At 53.5% G+C, this 13032-nt stretch overlaps 1 protein-coding gene across 1 annotated transcript; it reads right to left on the reverse strand.

The window, feature by feature from the left end:
* Positions 1-1025: 1025 nt before the first annotated feature.
* Positions 1026-12554, reverse strand: LOC127394053 (tyrosine-protein kinase ZAP-70). Its single transcript, XM_051639783.1, has 12 exons — positions 12150-12554; positions 10441-10601; positions 9671-9809; positions 7702-7780; positions 6937-6977; positions 5317-5365; positions 4479-4659; positions 3622-3828; positions 3170-3362; positions 2711-2851; positions 1476-1588; positions 1026-1149 (listed from the first exon to the last, which is right to left on the reverse strand). The coding sequence occupies exons 1-12, from the start codon at positions 12549-12551 to the stop codon at positions 1026-1028; spliced, it is 1830 nt and encodes a 609-aa protein (XP_051495743.1). The 5' UTR covers positions 12552-12554.
* Between the last annotated feature and the right edge of the window lie 478 nt (positions 12555-13032).

Raw genomic sequence — 13032 nt, forward strand, 5'->3', positions numbered from 1 at the left:
CTGGAATCAATAGGTGGGTTTCCACACTGGACTGGGCTGAGCAGCTGTGTGTGCCAGGAGCTGCAGTAAAGCTCCAGCCCCGCAGTGAAGCCCCAGGGATCACCAGGCTGGTGTCTCTGCAGGGTTATGGAGAGCATCGAGGAGGGAAACCCTGGCCTAGTGGAGGGAAATGACAATTATTTTCTTGCCAGCTTGCAGCAGTTGCAAACATTTATGATAGTTCAATAGTCTGAGTAATAGGTACATTAAAAAATATAGAATAGTTTATTTACAGGGTGACCAATTTTCAGGCTGGAAAAGCAAGATGCTCATTTCAGTGGCACAGAGGGGCCAGATGGGATGCAGGAGGTGAGCTGTGGGCCCTGGGAGCTGAGTTGGTTCAGGAGCCATAAGCAGCTTGGAGGGCTGTGGCAGTGCAGGGGGTGTGCCCTGTGCCCTGTGGCAGTGCCCAGGGTGTGAAAGCTGCAGCTGGCAGGGGACAGGAGGACAAAGCAGTGGCACTGTGCAACTCTGCCCTGCTCTTTCCTGGCAGCAAGCAGCACACCGGCTGCTTCTTGCCCTAAGCCAAGGGAAAGGAGACTTGATGGCTCCCTGTCCTGTGTCCTGCCTCATGCAGACCTCTCCAGAAATGTGTACTTGGTGGTTTCCTGTGAAAGAAGTGTTGTTTAAGGGGTCTAGAAAAATCTGGGTGTGCTGCAGCCAACATCATCTTCCTCAGTGAGCCTGGCAGGGATTAAGCTCTGAGGTCCTGGGCTAGTTTTGGGAGTGGGTAAGAAGAAAGCATGACACTGTCTGTGCTGTCCTGTGCTGGGTCAGGCTGGAGGTGTAACTCATGGCTGGCTGTTTGGAGGCACAAGGCACAGCTGAGCACCCTCATCTGCCCTGGCAGCCCCATCTCCCCAGCCCTTAGTTCTGGAACTGTTGAGAAACAAACCCGGCGTTTGAGAGATTAAAGCAAAAATTCACAAAGAGCCTTTCCAGGTCTCGTGCAGGAAGGGTGTGTGTTCAGGAGCAGAGAGGGGAGCTCAGGGGAGAGTTGCTTTTGACTTGTCCTCTGTCTCTGGCCCATTTTCTGTCTTGGTTGCAATGCTGTAGTAGTAGGAGCGGATTATGTTTTCCACAGAAATAAATCCTGGACGCTCTTCCGACCTGCAAGGGCAGAAAGAAACAAGTAAGAGCCACCAGAAGGGACAAGAGTGGACTGATGCAATGAGAAGATGCCAAGCACAGAAGAACCTGGGGAAGAACTGCAGCCTGGTTGTATTAGGGCTTAGGAGAGCAGCTGAGACTTTGATGGGCAGGGGCAAAGGCAACATCTCCCAGGGTTGGTACGGGCAAACAGAGGGGTGTGATAATAAAGAAACAGGTGCATTATTCATCACAGACTGGAGATTGTGACCAAGGCAGGTGACATGATTTGCTTTGTGTTGCCACCACCCGTGTGTGCTGGTCTGATGGGCCTGTGGAAGCCTCACCTGTAGGTCCAGCACTGCTGCATGAGGCTGTAGATCTCTGCGGGGCAGCCCGTGGGGCAGTCCATGCGCTTGCCTTGCTCTATGAAGCTGATGACCTCTGGGCCTTTCATTTTCTAGGATAGGATCAAGTGAGAAGACACTTTCAAGTTTTTGGAGAGGGCAGCAGGGTTAGAAGAAACAGTTTAGAGCTGGGCCTGGGGTAACGCTTTGGATCCCTGCACCAGGCACCTGGTACCAGGCACCATTTCCAACCCGGCCACCCAGCAGTGGTGTCTGGTGTTGAGCCAGCCCAGCCTGCAGCCCCCAGCCCAGCCTGCAGCCCCCAACCCAGCCTCGAGCCCCCAGCCCAGCCTGCAGCCCCCACCCCAGCCCCAAGCCCCCACCCCAGCCCCAAGCCCAGCCTGCAGCCCCCAACCCAGCCTGCAGCCCCCAGCCCACAGCCCCCAGCCCAGCCTGCAGCCCCCAACCCAGCCTGCAGCCCCCACCCCAGCCTGCAGCCCCCAGCCCCCAGCCCCCAACCCAGCCTGCAGCCCCCACCCCAGCCTCCAGCCCCCAGACCAGCCTGCAGCCCCCAGCCCAGCCCGCAGCCCCCAGCCCAGCCTCCAGCCCCTAACCCAGCCTGCAGCCCCCACCCCAGCCCCCAGCCCAGCCCAGCCCCCAGCCCAGCCTGCAGCCCCCAACCCAGCCTGCAGCCTCCAGCCCAGCCTGCAGCCCCCACCCCAGCCTTCAGCTCCCAGCCCAGCCTGGAGCCCCCACCCCAGCCTTCAGCTCCCAGCCCAGCCTGGAGCCCCCACCCCAGCCTTCAGCTCCCAGCCCAGCCTGGAGCCCCCAGCCCAGCCCACAGCCCCCACCCCAGCCTTCAGCCCCCAGCCCAGCCTACAGCCCCCAGCCCAAGCCTGGGCACAGCAGTGGCTGATTTTTCAGCTCTGTGAGTGGAAGGATCAAAGAGAAAAGCTGCTTTGATTCCAACCCAAATTAATTGTTTGTTTTTAGTTGTGGGTTTGTTTTTTTTTTTGTTTCTTCTCCCTTGAATGAATCCAAAGCTGCAGGATCCAAACAATCTAATTTGTGCCTTTTGTGAAGTGGAAGTGAGTCTGTCTCCTTTCCCCTCTGCTCAACAGTGGGAAGAGCTCCCATTCGAGGAGACAGAAATTGTAGTTTCAGGTTGTGTCAGCCTGTTGGAGAGTGGGACTGGACTGTGGCATCCCTCTGCGGTGGCCCCAGCTCTGCCTCACCTTGTATGGTTTCTGCCCAAAGCTGAAGGCCTCCCACATGGTCACACCGTAGCTCCACACATCACTCTTGCTGGAGAACTTGTGGTAGAGGATGCACTCTGGGGCATACCATTTCAGGGGCCACTTGCCAGCTGTCCTGGCCTGTAGCAAAGCAAAGAGGAACATTTCCACTCTGAGTCACAGCCTGCTCTCAGCTGAGCAGTAATTCTGCTCTGCTGAATGGTTGTGTCATATGTAGGTCCACGCTGCTGAAAAAATCCCCTTGCCCTGGGCTAGGAGCTCATGGTCCTGAGCCCTGAGCCTCAAATCCTAGCCCAGGCCCTGCTGTCTTGCTGGCCCTGCTCAGCCATCCCTGGCTCCTGGGAATGAAAAGCTCCAGCCCCTACCTCTGGAGGTCTCACCCCCCAACCAGGAGGGCTCCTGCTAGCTACCTGCATCCTTTGCTGTGCTTACACTTACCTTGTAGTAGCTGTCATCAGCCCCAAGGGCCTTGGAGAGTCCAAAGTCACTGATCTTGGCATAATGCTGGTTGACCAGCAGGACATTCCTGGCTGCCAGATCCCTGTGCACAAAGTTTTTTTCCTCCAAGTACTTCATCCCCATGGATACTTGGTGCATCAGCTCCACGATATTGCTGACTGTAATCTCGTCTCTGGGGAAGATGAAAGGACAAGGCAGGAGTAAAGGACCTGCCATCACTCTGTACACCACGGTCCCCTCCAAGCTTTCTAGGGAGAATGAACGTGGACATCTCTACTCCAAAAGCATCAGTCCCTATTACCTCACATGATATGACATCTCTTTCTGCTGTTAGCAGCTTCCCTCCACCTGCAAATCCAGGCTCCCCTGGCAGGACAGTGTTTGATGAGAAGTGCAGAACATCAGGCAGCCACATGTTATTCAGTACTCACTTCCTGCAGGCCAAGAACTTGTTGAGTGGCCCTCCAGAAGCCATCTCCATCACAAGCATCAGGGACTCTGCCTCACAGACCCCAATCATCCGGACAATGTAGGGGTTGTCCAGCTGATGCATGATCTGGGCTTCCTTCATCATTTCATCCTTCACTGTTTTCTCATTGTTGCTCTTCAGGACCTTTATGGCCACGTCGATCTGCTTCCTGCACGGGGCACAAGAGGAACACACATGGGATGAGCCAAACAGCAGCAGGACTTGTGTCACAGCCAGGAATGCAAACCACTTCTCATGTGTTATTGTTTGATCTCTCAATGACAATCTCAGTGCCTGTTTGGGTGGGCACAGCACTGGTATCCCAGGCCAGCTAGAAGGCTACAGAGAAAAGGGTCACCTCAGCCTTCGAAGTCACCTCACAGGCCAAGATCTGCATCAGCATTGCCAGCTTTCAAGGGGGAAGCTCAGGCATGAAGAGGGCAAAAGCCATCTTTGTCGACTCACAGACAACCTAGCCAAGGATCTCACAGCTCCTCAGTCTCTCTCCTTTGCCCTGACATGGACCAAGATGACCTCAGAAGCTTGGGCTTGCTCCTCTGAGCCCAGCAAATGCCCTCAGAAGTGGCAGCCCTGTGCCCAGGAGTGTGCAGTGCAGTTTGCACTCTCAAGGCAATGAGGCTGTCACTGGACGTTTCCATGGAAAGTCAACGCTGACCTTCCAAAGTAACTCTTACACCTCCACCCCATGATCACTTTAGGGTCCATCTAGCTAGAGACAAGGTAGCTGGGGACTCCCCTGAGCTCAGGCTGGAGCACCCTCCTCCCACTCCCTCAGCACCCTTTCAGGGCAGGGCTCACTTTCTCATTTTGTAGACTCCTTTCTTGACGCAGCCAAAGTTTCCTGCCCCCAGTTCCACTTCATCCATCATCAGGTGGTCCCTCTTCAGGAAAAGCTTCTTATCCTTCAGTTCCTCGGGGTCACTGTAGGGGCTCTCATAGACAGTGGTGTCCATGGGTAGCAGGCGTGACTTCCCTGCCCCTTCCCAAGAGAGACAGTTTTTATAGCTGTAAGCAACATATCCTTCCCCATCTCTTCCTCCCTCACCACTGGGGAAGATTTTCACTAGTCTCTTGGGCAATTCTCCTTCAAGCTCCAGCATCCAAGGGCATCATTCAAAGGCTCCACCCGGGGCATTCCTCCCTTTCACAACCTGTGGCCTCTCCTAGTTACAGCTGCTGAAGCAGCTGGGATGGGGAGAGATGTTGGGGCATTCCTGCTCCACCCATCAGGCCCTGCAGGACCTGGGCACCCCACTGAGGTGGGACCAAATGCACCAAGTACTGAGTAGGCAGGGTGCAAGGTAGGGAATGGGACAGGGCTGGATTTACTGGGTAGGATGGGGAATGGGACAGGGCTGAATTTACTGGGTAGGATGAGAAATGGGACATGGCTGGATTTACTGGGTAGGATGGGGAATGGGACAGGGCTGGATTTACTGGGTGCCAAGTGTGGGCAAACAGTTTTGCAATATTCCTGTCTCAGGGCCCTCAAAGGAGCAGGATGCTCCTGTGTGCCTTTATAAGAAAGGGGCTTTGTAGCAGAGCCCAGAAGGTGATGCAGATGTGTCAGGTAATCCCTGTGGCATCCCCAGGTCCTGTGTCCTGTTAGGAGGAGAAGGATTTCAGAGATGCTCACCTACAGGCTCTGGTGTGTATCCGTCTGCATTAAGAGGCCCAAGGTGTCTCTGGAAAGGAAACAGGGATAAAGTGAATAAAGGAACCAGGGAAATTTGCTTCAGTGTAAAATGGAGGAGGAGAAGGACAAGGAGCCTCTGCAGCCCACAGAGCCCTGGCTGGTCACTCCTTCTGCACAGCCCTGAGGTGGGCACAAGAAACTGGGCTGGTATTGAGCTGACTTTGCTCTCCCAGTCCCAGCTGGCAGGAAGCCCCACTGCAGCTGCACAGCAGGGATTAGATCCTGGGGGAATTCCCTGCCATGGAGCCTGGGTGCAGCATCACCCTGCAGTGACCCAGCCTGTGGGCTGGGCAGGTGAGGTGCTGAGGGCTCTGGAGTCACCCAAGCAATGAGGGCCACACACACAGGGCTGCATTTTGCCCTCTTCCCCCTCTGCTTTCCCCATCCCAAAGGGACAAGTCTCCTAGAGGAGCAAAGTCATCCCAGCCAAGTGTCTGCAGCTGGTTTTGAGGCAGGGAGTGAAGAGAAGCCTGGAGGCATCTCAGCTGGCAGCTGCCACACCTGCCCCAGGAGTGCAGTGATCCCCACGAGCACAGGACAAGCCTAGAGGAAACGGCCTGAGGTTGGGGCAGGGGAGGTTTAGACAGGATATTAGCAAGAATTTCTTTGCTGCAAGCGTGGTCAGGCCCTGGAAATGGGCTGCCCAGGGAGGTGGTGGAGTCACAATCCCAGGAGGTATTAAAAAAACCCACGTAGATGTGGCACTTCAGGAAACGCCCTCATGGGCGGGGTTGTGTTGGTTGGTGTTCGTTTGGGGGTTTGTGGTTGGTTGTTTTTTTGGGTTTTGTTGTGTTTGTTTTTTTCCTGCTGGGTGGACGGTTGGACTCGGTGAACTCAGAGGTCTTTTCCAACCATAATGATCCTGTGATCCGTGACCCTGTGTTTCTGTGACCCTGTGTTTCTGTGACCCTGTGCACAGCCTCCATCCCACAGCCTCCATCCCACAGCCTCCATCCCACAGCAGACAGGGGTACCCTTGTCCCGCACACCCCTGAGCGCCGCTTGCAGCCACCACGGCATGGGAGCCCACCCTAGATTGTGAAAGCTCTCTGAGAAGAGCTCAGGCCTTTCTTCAGCCTCTGCTGGGCTCTGGGATGGGCTGCTCCGACAGCCCAAAACGAGCTGGTTTCAACACAGCTCGGCACACACGGCAGTGACTGAGCACAGACGTACCCCAAGGCCAGGGACGCAGTGGGAGCACAAAGACCTGGCTGGTGGCCAGCAGCAAGGCTGAACATTCCCAGAATCCAACCACGTCTTCCTTGCTCCTGCCTGGCAAGGAGGGCAGGGGGGGGGGGGGAGAGGGCTCCCTGGGGACAGGCCCACATGTTGCAAGGAGCTCAGTATGAATGGAAACCATTTTCAGCTCTAATGGTAGCTGTGCCCAGCTATTCCTTGTCCCCATCCAAGCTGGAAAGGGAACAGCATTGCAGCTGGCCTTAATATATTCCATTTGAGTTACTGCCTTTTAGAGAAGAGCAGAGTTTGATCAGCAAGCTTGAAATGCAATAACATTAAACCACTGAGGTACCAATAAACCGGACCCTGCCCAGAACTTACGCTCACAGAGGGGTGGGTTGGTGGAACCGGTGCTGCAGACGCTGTGAATCAGGAGAGAGAAGGTGTTAGGAAGGGTCTGCCTGTGCCCCAAGCAGGATCAGAGCATCCTTGAAGGACTGTGTGGATGCCTGGGTGTAATGCACCCCCCCAAAGGCTGGGTTCCACAGCCTTTACCAAAAAAGGTGTGGAAGTGTGCCTGGCTACGGGCATTATTCCCAGAGCAGCCCTCAGGGGAGGTGCAGGCCCCACTGAGCACCCCACAGTCTCCACTGGTCCCAGAGTGGGGATGGGTTGAGCTGTACCCCAGAGCCCCCTGCCCAGGGGTCCCACAGGCAGGCTCTGAAGAGACACTTGTGATACTTGGCCCAGGAACAAAGTGACCCATGGCTTGAGCGTTCAGCTCAAGAGAACCCCCAGGAGCCAGCCTTGCAGGACGTGTTGTTTTCTGCTGCCTAAAAGCAGGTCACTTTTTCAGAAGCCATCTGTTTGGCATCCAAAGTCCCTAATCTATTTGGAGCACTGAATCCCCCATCTGCTCCTGTCTTTGGGCCAGCCTAGGCCAGACCTGAAGAGCAGCCACTTTCAGCAGACAACCTGGCATGGCACTTGCCCAGTTTCTAGAGGAGCAGAGACCTCACTGTTCCCTCACTGCCAGGATCTGAGCAAGGTTGGACATGCTAAAGTAAACCTGGGTTGGCTCTGCTCAAACTGGTTCTACTGGTGGTAAACTGAGGCCAGGGATGGCTCTGAGAGATGTTCGCTCACCTGGCATGTTGGGGTTGGGGCAGGTTTCCCTCAGGTAGAAAATCAGCCCGTCTGGTTTGAGTTTTAGGTACTCCACCAACTGGGAAAGGAATTGGAGGAAAAAGAGAGGAGAAAATTATGATTGTGAGGAGAAAACAATCTCTTGGGGTTTTTTTTTGCAGGCAACTTGTGTGGCTTATGGTAATAATTTCTCTCAGATTTATGGCAGATGGGAACTCAACTCTTTTCTCTCCCCCTATCTGTGCACTCAAGGATCTCCTAGAGCAAGGGCTTGCATACCTGATTATCTGCCAGAGCTGGGAGGAATTTGGGAAGTTAGATAAGGACCAAAGAAAGCCAAAAGGCAAATGTCCAATAGGAGAGCTGGGTAGGGCATTTGCAGTGCAATGTTTTTGTTGTTCCAGCCAGAAAGGTTTTTAAGTCGTGTTTGATAAAGCATGAAAGAAACCTTTGGCTTTCCCAGAGGAAGCCCAGGGTTAGCTCTGTGATTCCCAGGCAATTTCTCACTGCAGCAACAACCAGTTCAAGCACAGTGAGGACTTGACTGGCTGGAGACAACCAGACCAGTCCCTGGCCACTGGACCACAAGGGGGCCAAAGCTTTCTCCTCCCCTTCTGTCTGGCTCAGATTTCATCTGCAGTTTGGAACCTGGCACGGTTCTGTTTCCATAAAAATGCCCCAAAGTCTTTGTTTTCAATCACATTCAGAGTGAAAACAGTCCTGGGAATTTAAAAAATTCAGCAAAACAGAGTTACTGTCCCCAAGACAGCCCTGCCTCGGAAGAAGCGCTGGTCTCCGTCCCCTGGCGCAGCTCTGAGGTGTGTGCCATGGGGCAGAGCTGGGCTCTGGGGGGACAAGTGACTCCCCAACAGTACCAAGAGCTGCTGGGCCATGTGTCACATTCCCTAAAATCCCTGCCCAGCCATCCAGTTCAGCCATCTCCACTTCCCAGCACCCCTGACTCCCAGGAGCGATGGGATGTGTCTCCTGGTGTCTGGATCTCCTGTCACGTAAAGATTTTTGGCAGCTGGCTCAAGACCTGTGGCCTCCCCTACTCTTTGCACAGCAGTCAGTCCCCTGGCAAACAGAGGGGCAATCTGCACCCAACAGTGCTGCCATCCCAGGGGGACAGATGGGGGGACAGCCTGGGATGAGCAGTGCCATCAGGGATCAGCCATGCTATCAGGGCTTGCTGCAGGCAGGGGTCTGAGGTGCACCCTGGGGCTGAATGTGGTGTTTGCTCCTGGGGTGCAAGTGTAATGAATACAGCCATCTCAAGTGTCCTGGCTTAAAGACAGAAATTAAAAGCACTAATCCTCTTGTTTCCTTGGAGAGGCACCACACTGGTGTAAGGCATGGAGGCAGTGGCAAAGCCAGCACCATTTCAGTGCTGAGTTGGGGCTATTCAGCCTGGAGAAGAGAATGCTCTGGGGAGACCTTCAAGCAGCCTTGCAATACCTGAAGAGGCTACAGGAAAGCTGGGGAGGGACTTTTCACCAGAGGGAGAAGAGATAGGAAAAGGGGTAATGGTTTTAAACTGAAAGAGGGGAGATCTAGGTTAGATATCAGGACAAAATTCTTCACCATGAGGGCAGGAAGGCACTGGAACAGGTTGCCCAGAGAAGCTGTGGCTGCCCCATCCCTGGCAGTGTTGAAGGGCAGGTTGGATGGGGCTTGGAGCAACCTGGGCTGGTGGGAGGTGTCCCTGCCCATGCAGGGGGTTGGAACTGGGTGATCTTGAAGGTCCTTTCCAACCTTCACCATTCCATGATTCTGTGAAATCAGTCAGGTGAGCTGATCGACAGCCAGACCCAGGGAATATCAGAGCTTTCTGGAAGGGGCTTCAACCACCCATCTACAGTCTTAAAGCCTTTCAAGCTCCAGGAGGCTTTTCAGCGTTATAACCTCAGGGTTATCACAAGGGAAAAGCACCTTCACTTGCTCAGGACACCAGTGGTCAGCACAGTACCTGCCAGAGTGTGTCGAACTTGGTGCCCTCAGGGATGGAGTACTTGCCAGACTTGTCCTGGTCTATCCGGTAGTGATAGACTGTTTTGCCATAGACCAGGGAGAGAGCATAGGCACTGTTCTCTTTCCTTTGTCTCAGCCTGGGAGGAAGAAGAACCATTAAAAGCAACTCTAGGTTTCGCCCTGCAAATTATCATGGCTGCAGCAGTGGTGGGTCACTGGGTGAGCACTTGGCAAGGTGTCCCTGCACCCCAGTGTGGGAATTGCCACCTCGCTGACTTCCCTCTGACCCTTTACCTTCAGTCTCTTGCCCTTCTCCTCCATCCTCTCCAGCTAATGCTTTCTTTCCCTAACTCATTCAGGAGATAATTAAATGAAGGGCTGTCTGACCTCAGCACAGATGCAGAGCAAATGCTTTTCCTGTATTGCCATACGTGGTCTAACATGTCAATATTGAATCTCTCTACTCACTGAACCCAATACCTTGTAGAATCTGGTGCATGAACAAGCATACTTCATAGAGATATCTAAACATGAGAAACAACAAAGCTCACGATGGACTCTTCAGGGAGGCCAGACACTGCCTGGACAATAAAAGGGTTGGGGTGTTGGACCCTGTCTGTGAAAGATCTGTAACCACAGCCTGACCACATTAGGCTAAATCTCCTCTGAGGAACTGTCATATGAAACAAATTGCTACAGGGTGGTGGAGGTGGGGAAATGGTAAAAAACACAGAGGTCCCAGCATCTACCAGGGGTTTGTGTACTCACAGGAACTTCCCATCAGGTTGTGCCCCAGAGTAGAGTCTCCGCTCAGCTTCATCCCGGGCGATGCTGCCGTGGTACCAGGGCATCCTCTCATGGGCTGTGGTGGCAATCAGCTTCTCCACCTGGGGAGCCTGGCTTATGATGGCCTGTTCCAGCGCATCGCCCTGCAAGAGGGTGAGCAATGAGACCTCCTGCCAGCCTTCAGGCTTCAGCACGGTTCATTTTGCACCCTTTTGGGCTGATGATGCAGGAAACCTGTAAGATTTTCAACTGAAGTTCCTGTGGCCTTAATCATGCCTATAGCAATAGTGGGTTGAAATCTCTTCTGCTGCAGAGAATTCCTTGCTTATCTAAATTGGTCCCATCCCTCAAATCCAGCTGAAGTCCATTGACCTGCTGCTGGGGGAAGAGAGAAGATGTCATCCTGGCCCCACACAATTTATAAACAACTGTAGATTTTCGTTTGCCAGTAGGTGGCAATGTCCTTTGTGTTATCTGCCAGTATCCACGGATCAGCTTTAAGCAGAAACCCTATGGGTAACCTCATTCTGCCAAGCACCTTTGGTCTAAAATCAGCCACATTTAGAGATGTTTTGTAGAGAGTCTCCATAAAGGCAGAGTCTGAGCCATCTTCTGTGAGGACTTGGAAATGTCTGAGTAGCTACTCTCAAGGTGACAGCAGATAGAAGGAAATTAATTACGTGGTTGCCAGTGTGTCCATTTACACTGTTTTGCTTTATGCAGATATTATATATGTTCCAGTCTGCAGTAAAATGCAGGGACCTGTCTGTAGCTATTTTTAAATTTAAATAACTCACAGACCTGACCCAGTACCTCAGTTTCACAGGCAAAACCTCCACTGACTCCAAAGAGGGAGGAAAATGTGAGTGAGAATTTAAGTCTAAGGCATTACAGCTCCAGCTCAGTGTTACGGAGAGATGGTCCCGTGTGCTGCAGAGGAGCAAACAGCACACGGGGAGCTGCTTTGCCAAGCGTGCAGGAGCTCCAGCACCCTGCAGAGCAGGCACAGCACCAGCTGTTCACGGGAAGGGTCTGAAGACTTGGGAAGATGTTTAGACCTGTTCCTGAAGGAGAAACTGGAAAAGAAAGAGATTTAAGACTACTCTTAGTGCCAGCAGCCTCTGAGGAGAAGGACCTTGCTTTGCCATGCTGTGAGAGGGGGCTGGCAGCAACAGAGGAGGCAGAATCATAGAATCATAGGGGTTGGAAGGGACCTCAAAAGATCATCTAGTCCAACCCCCCTGCCAGAGCAGGGTCACCTAGGGTACATCACACAGGAAGGTGTCCAGGTGGGTTTGAATGTCTCCAGTGAAGAAGACTCCACAGCCTCTCTGGGCAGCCTGTCCCAGGGCTCTGTCACTCTCAGAGTAAAAAAAAATTTTCTGATATTCACCTTAAACCTCCTGTGCTCCAATTTGCACCCATTACTCCTTGTCCTATCACTGGTCATCACTGAAAAAAGCTGAACTCCATCTTCTTGACACTCACCCTTTACGTATTTGTAACCATTGATGAGGTCACCCCTCAGTCTCCTTCTCTCCAAACTAAAGAGACCCAGCTCCCTCAGCCTTTCCTCATCAGGGAGATGTTCCACTCCCTTCAGCATCTTAATCATCTCCCTTCATCAGAAAGCAGCAGCAAGCCCCCCGAGGAGCCCTCCTTGCACCACCACACACCACCTTGGCCAGTACCTCTAGTTTCCAGGTCTGCCGCACGTATTCCCGCACCATGTTGTCCCTCATGCTGTCGAAGACCCCGGGCTGGGGTTCCACCCCGCTGGGCCGGTTGCAGGGCTTGCGGAGGGGGCAGCAGAGCCCATCAGCATCTTTGGAGTAAAACTCGCAGAGCTCCTCGGGCCCGCAGTGCGCTTTGCCCCCCGCGATGGCGTAGGTGCCGTTCATCTGGCGCTCGATGGCGTAATGGTAGAACTGCAGGTTGCAGACCATGGAGAGGACATACCCCCCCAGGCTGCGCAGGCACTGCCGGAGCAGGAACAGCCCATCTGACATCCCTGCCAGCTTCAGGTGCTCCTCAGCCTCCGACCTGGCGATGCTGCCGTAGTAAAAGGGCAGGTGAGCGGCAGCATCTGGCATCTCGGCGCTCTTCCCGGGGCTGCCCGGGTCGGGTCACGCTGCTGGGGCTCGGTCTGGAAGAGAGAAGCAAAAGTCTTCACTGACACAAAGTTTTAGGAAAAAAAGGTGTCCTCGGAAATCAGCCTTGTCTGCCTAGAGGTTGTTCAGCCTGCAGCTGGCTGCCTGGAGTGGCACTTCAAGCACCACCTGGAGAGCAGCAGTGGGGACGTTCATATCCCCAGCCAGAGAATCCCACAGTGACTCCTCTGTCCCACCCTGAGTGCACTTAGAAAGTGTAAGCACAAATCCATCTGATCTTGATTCAAACATTTCAAGCAATAGAAAATGCACAGAATCCTACAGTGAACTGCTCCAATGGCTAATTACCTTCACTATTAAAAATGTGTTTCTTACATCCATCCCAAGGTTTTTAGCTTCGACTTCCTACCATTTTCTCTCCAGCTCTGTTCACAATAAAAGGAAATTCTTTTGCCTCTCTGAA

The sequence above is a fragment of the Apus apus genome, chromosome 24 (assembly GCF_020740795.1).
Source record: "Apus apus isolate bApuApu2 chromosome 24, bApuApu2.pri.cur, whole genome shotgun sequence".
Classification (NCBI taxonomy): domain Eukaryota; kingdom Metazoa; phylum Chordata; class Aves; order Apodiformes; family Apodidae; genus Apus; species Apus apus.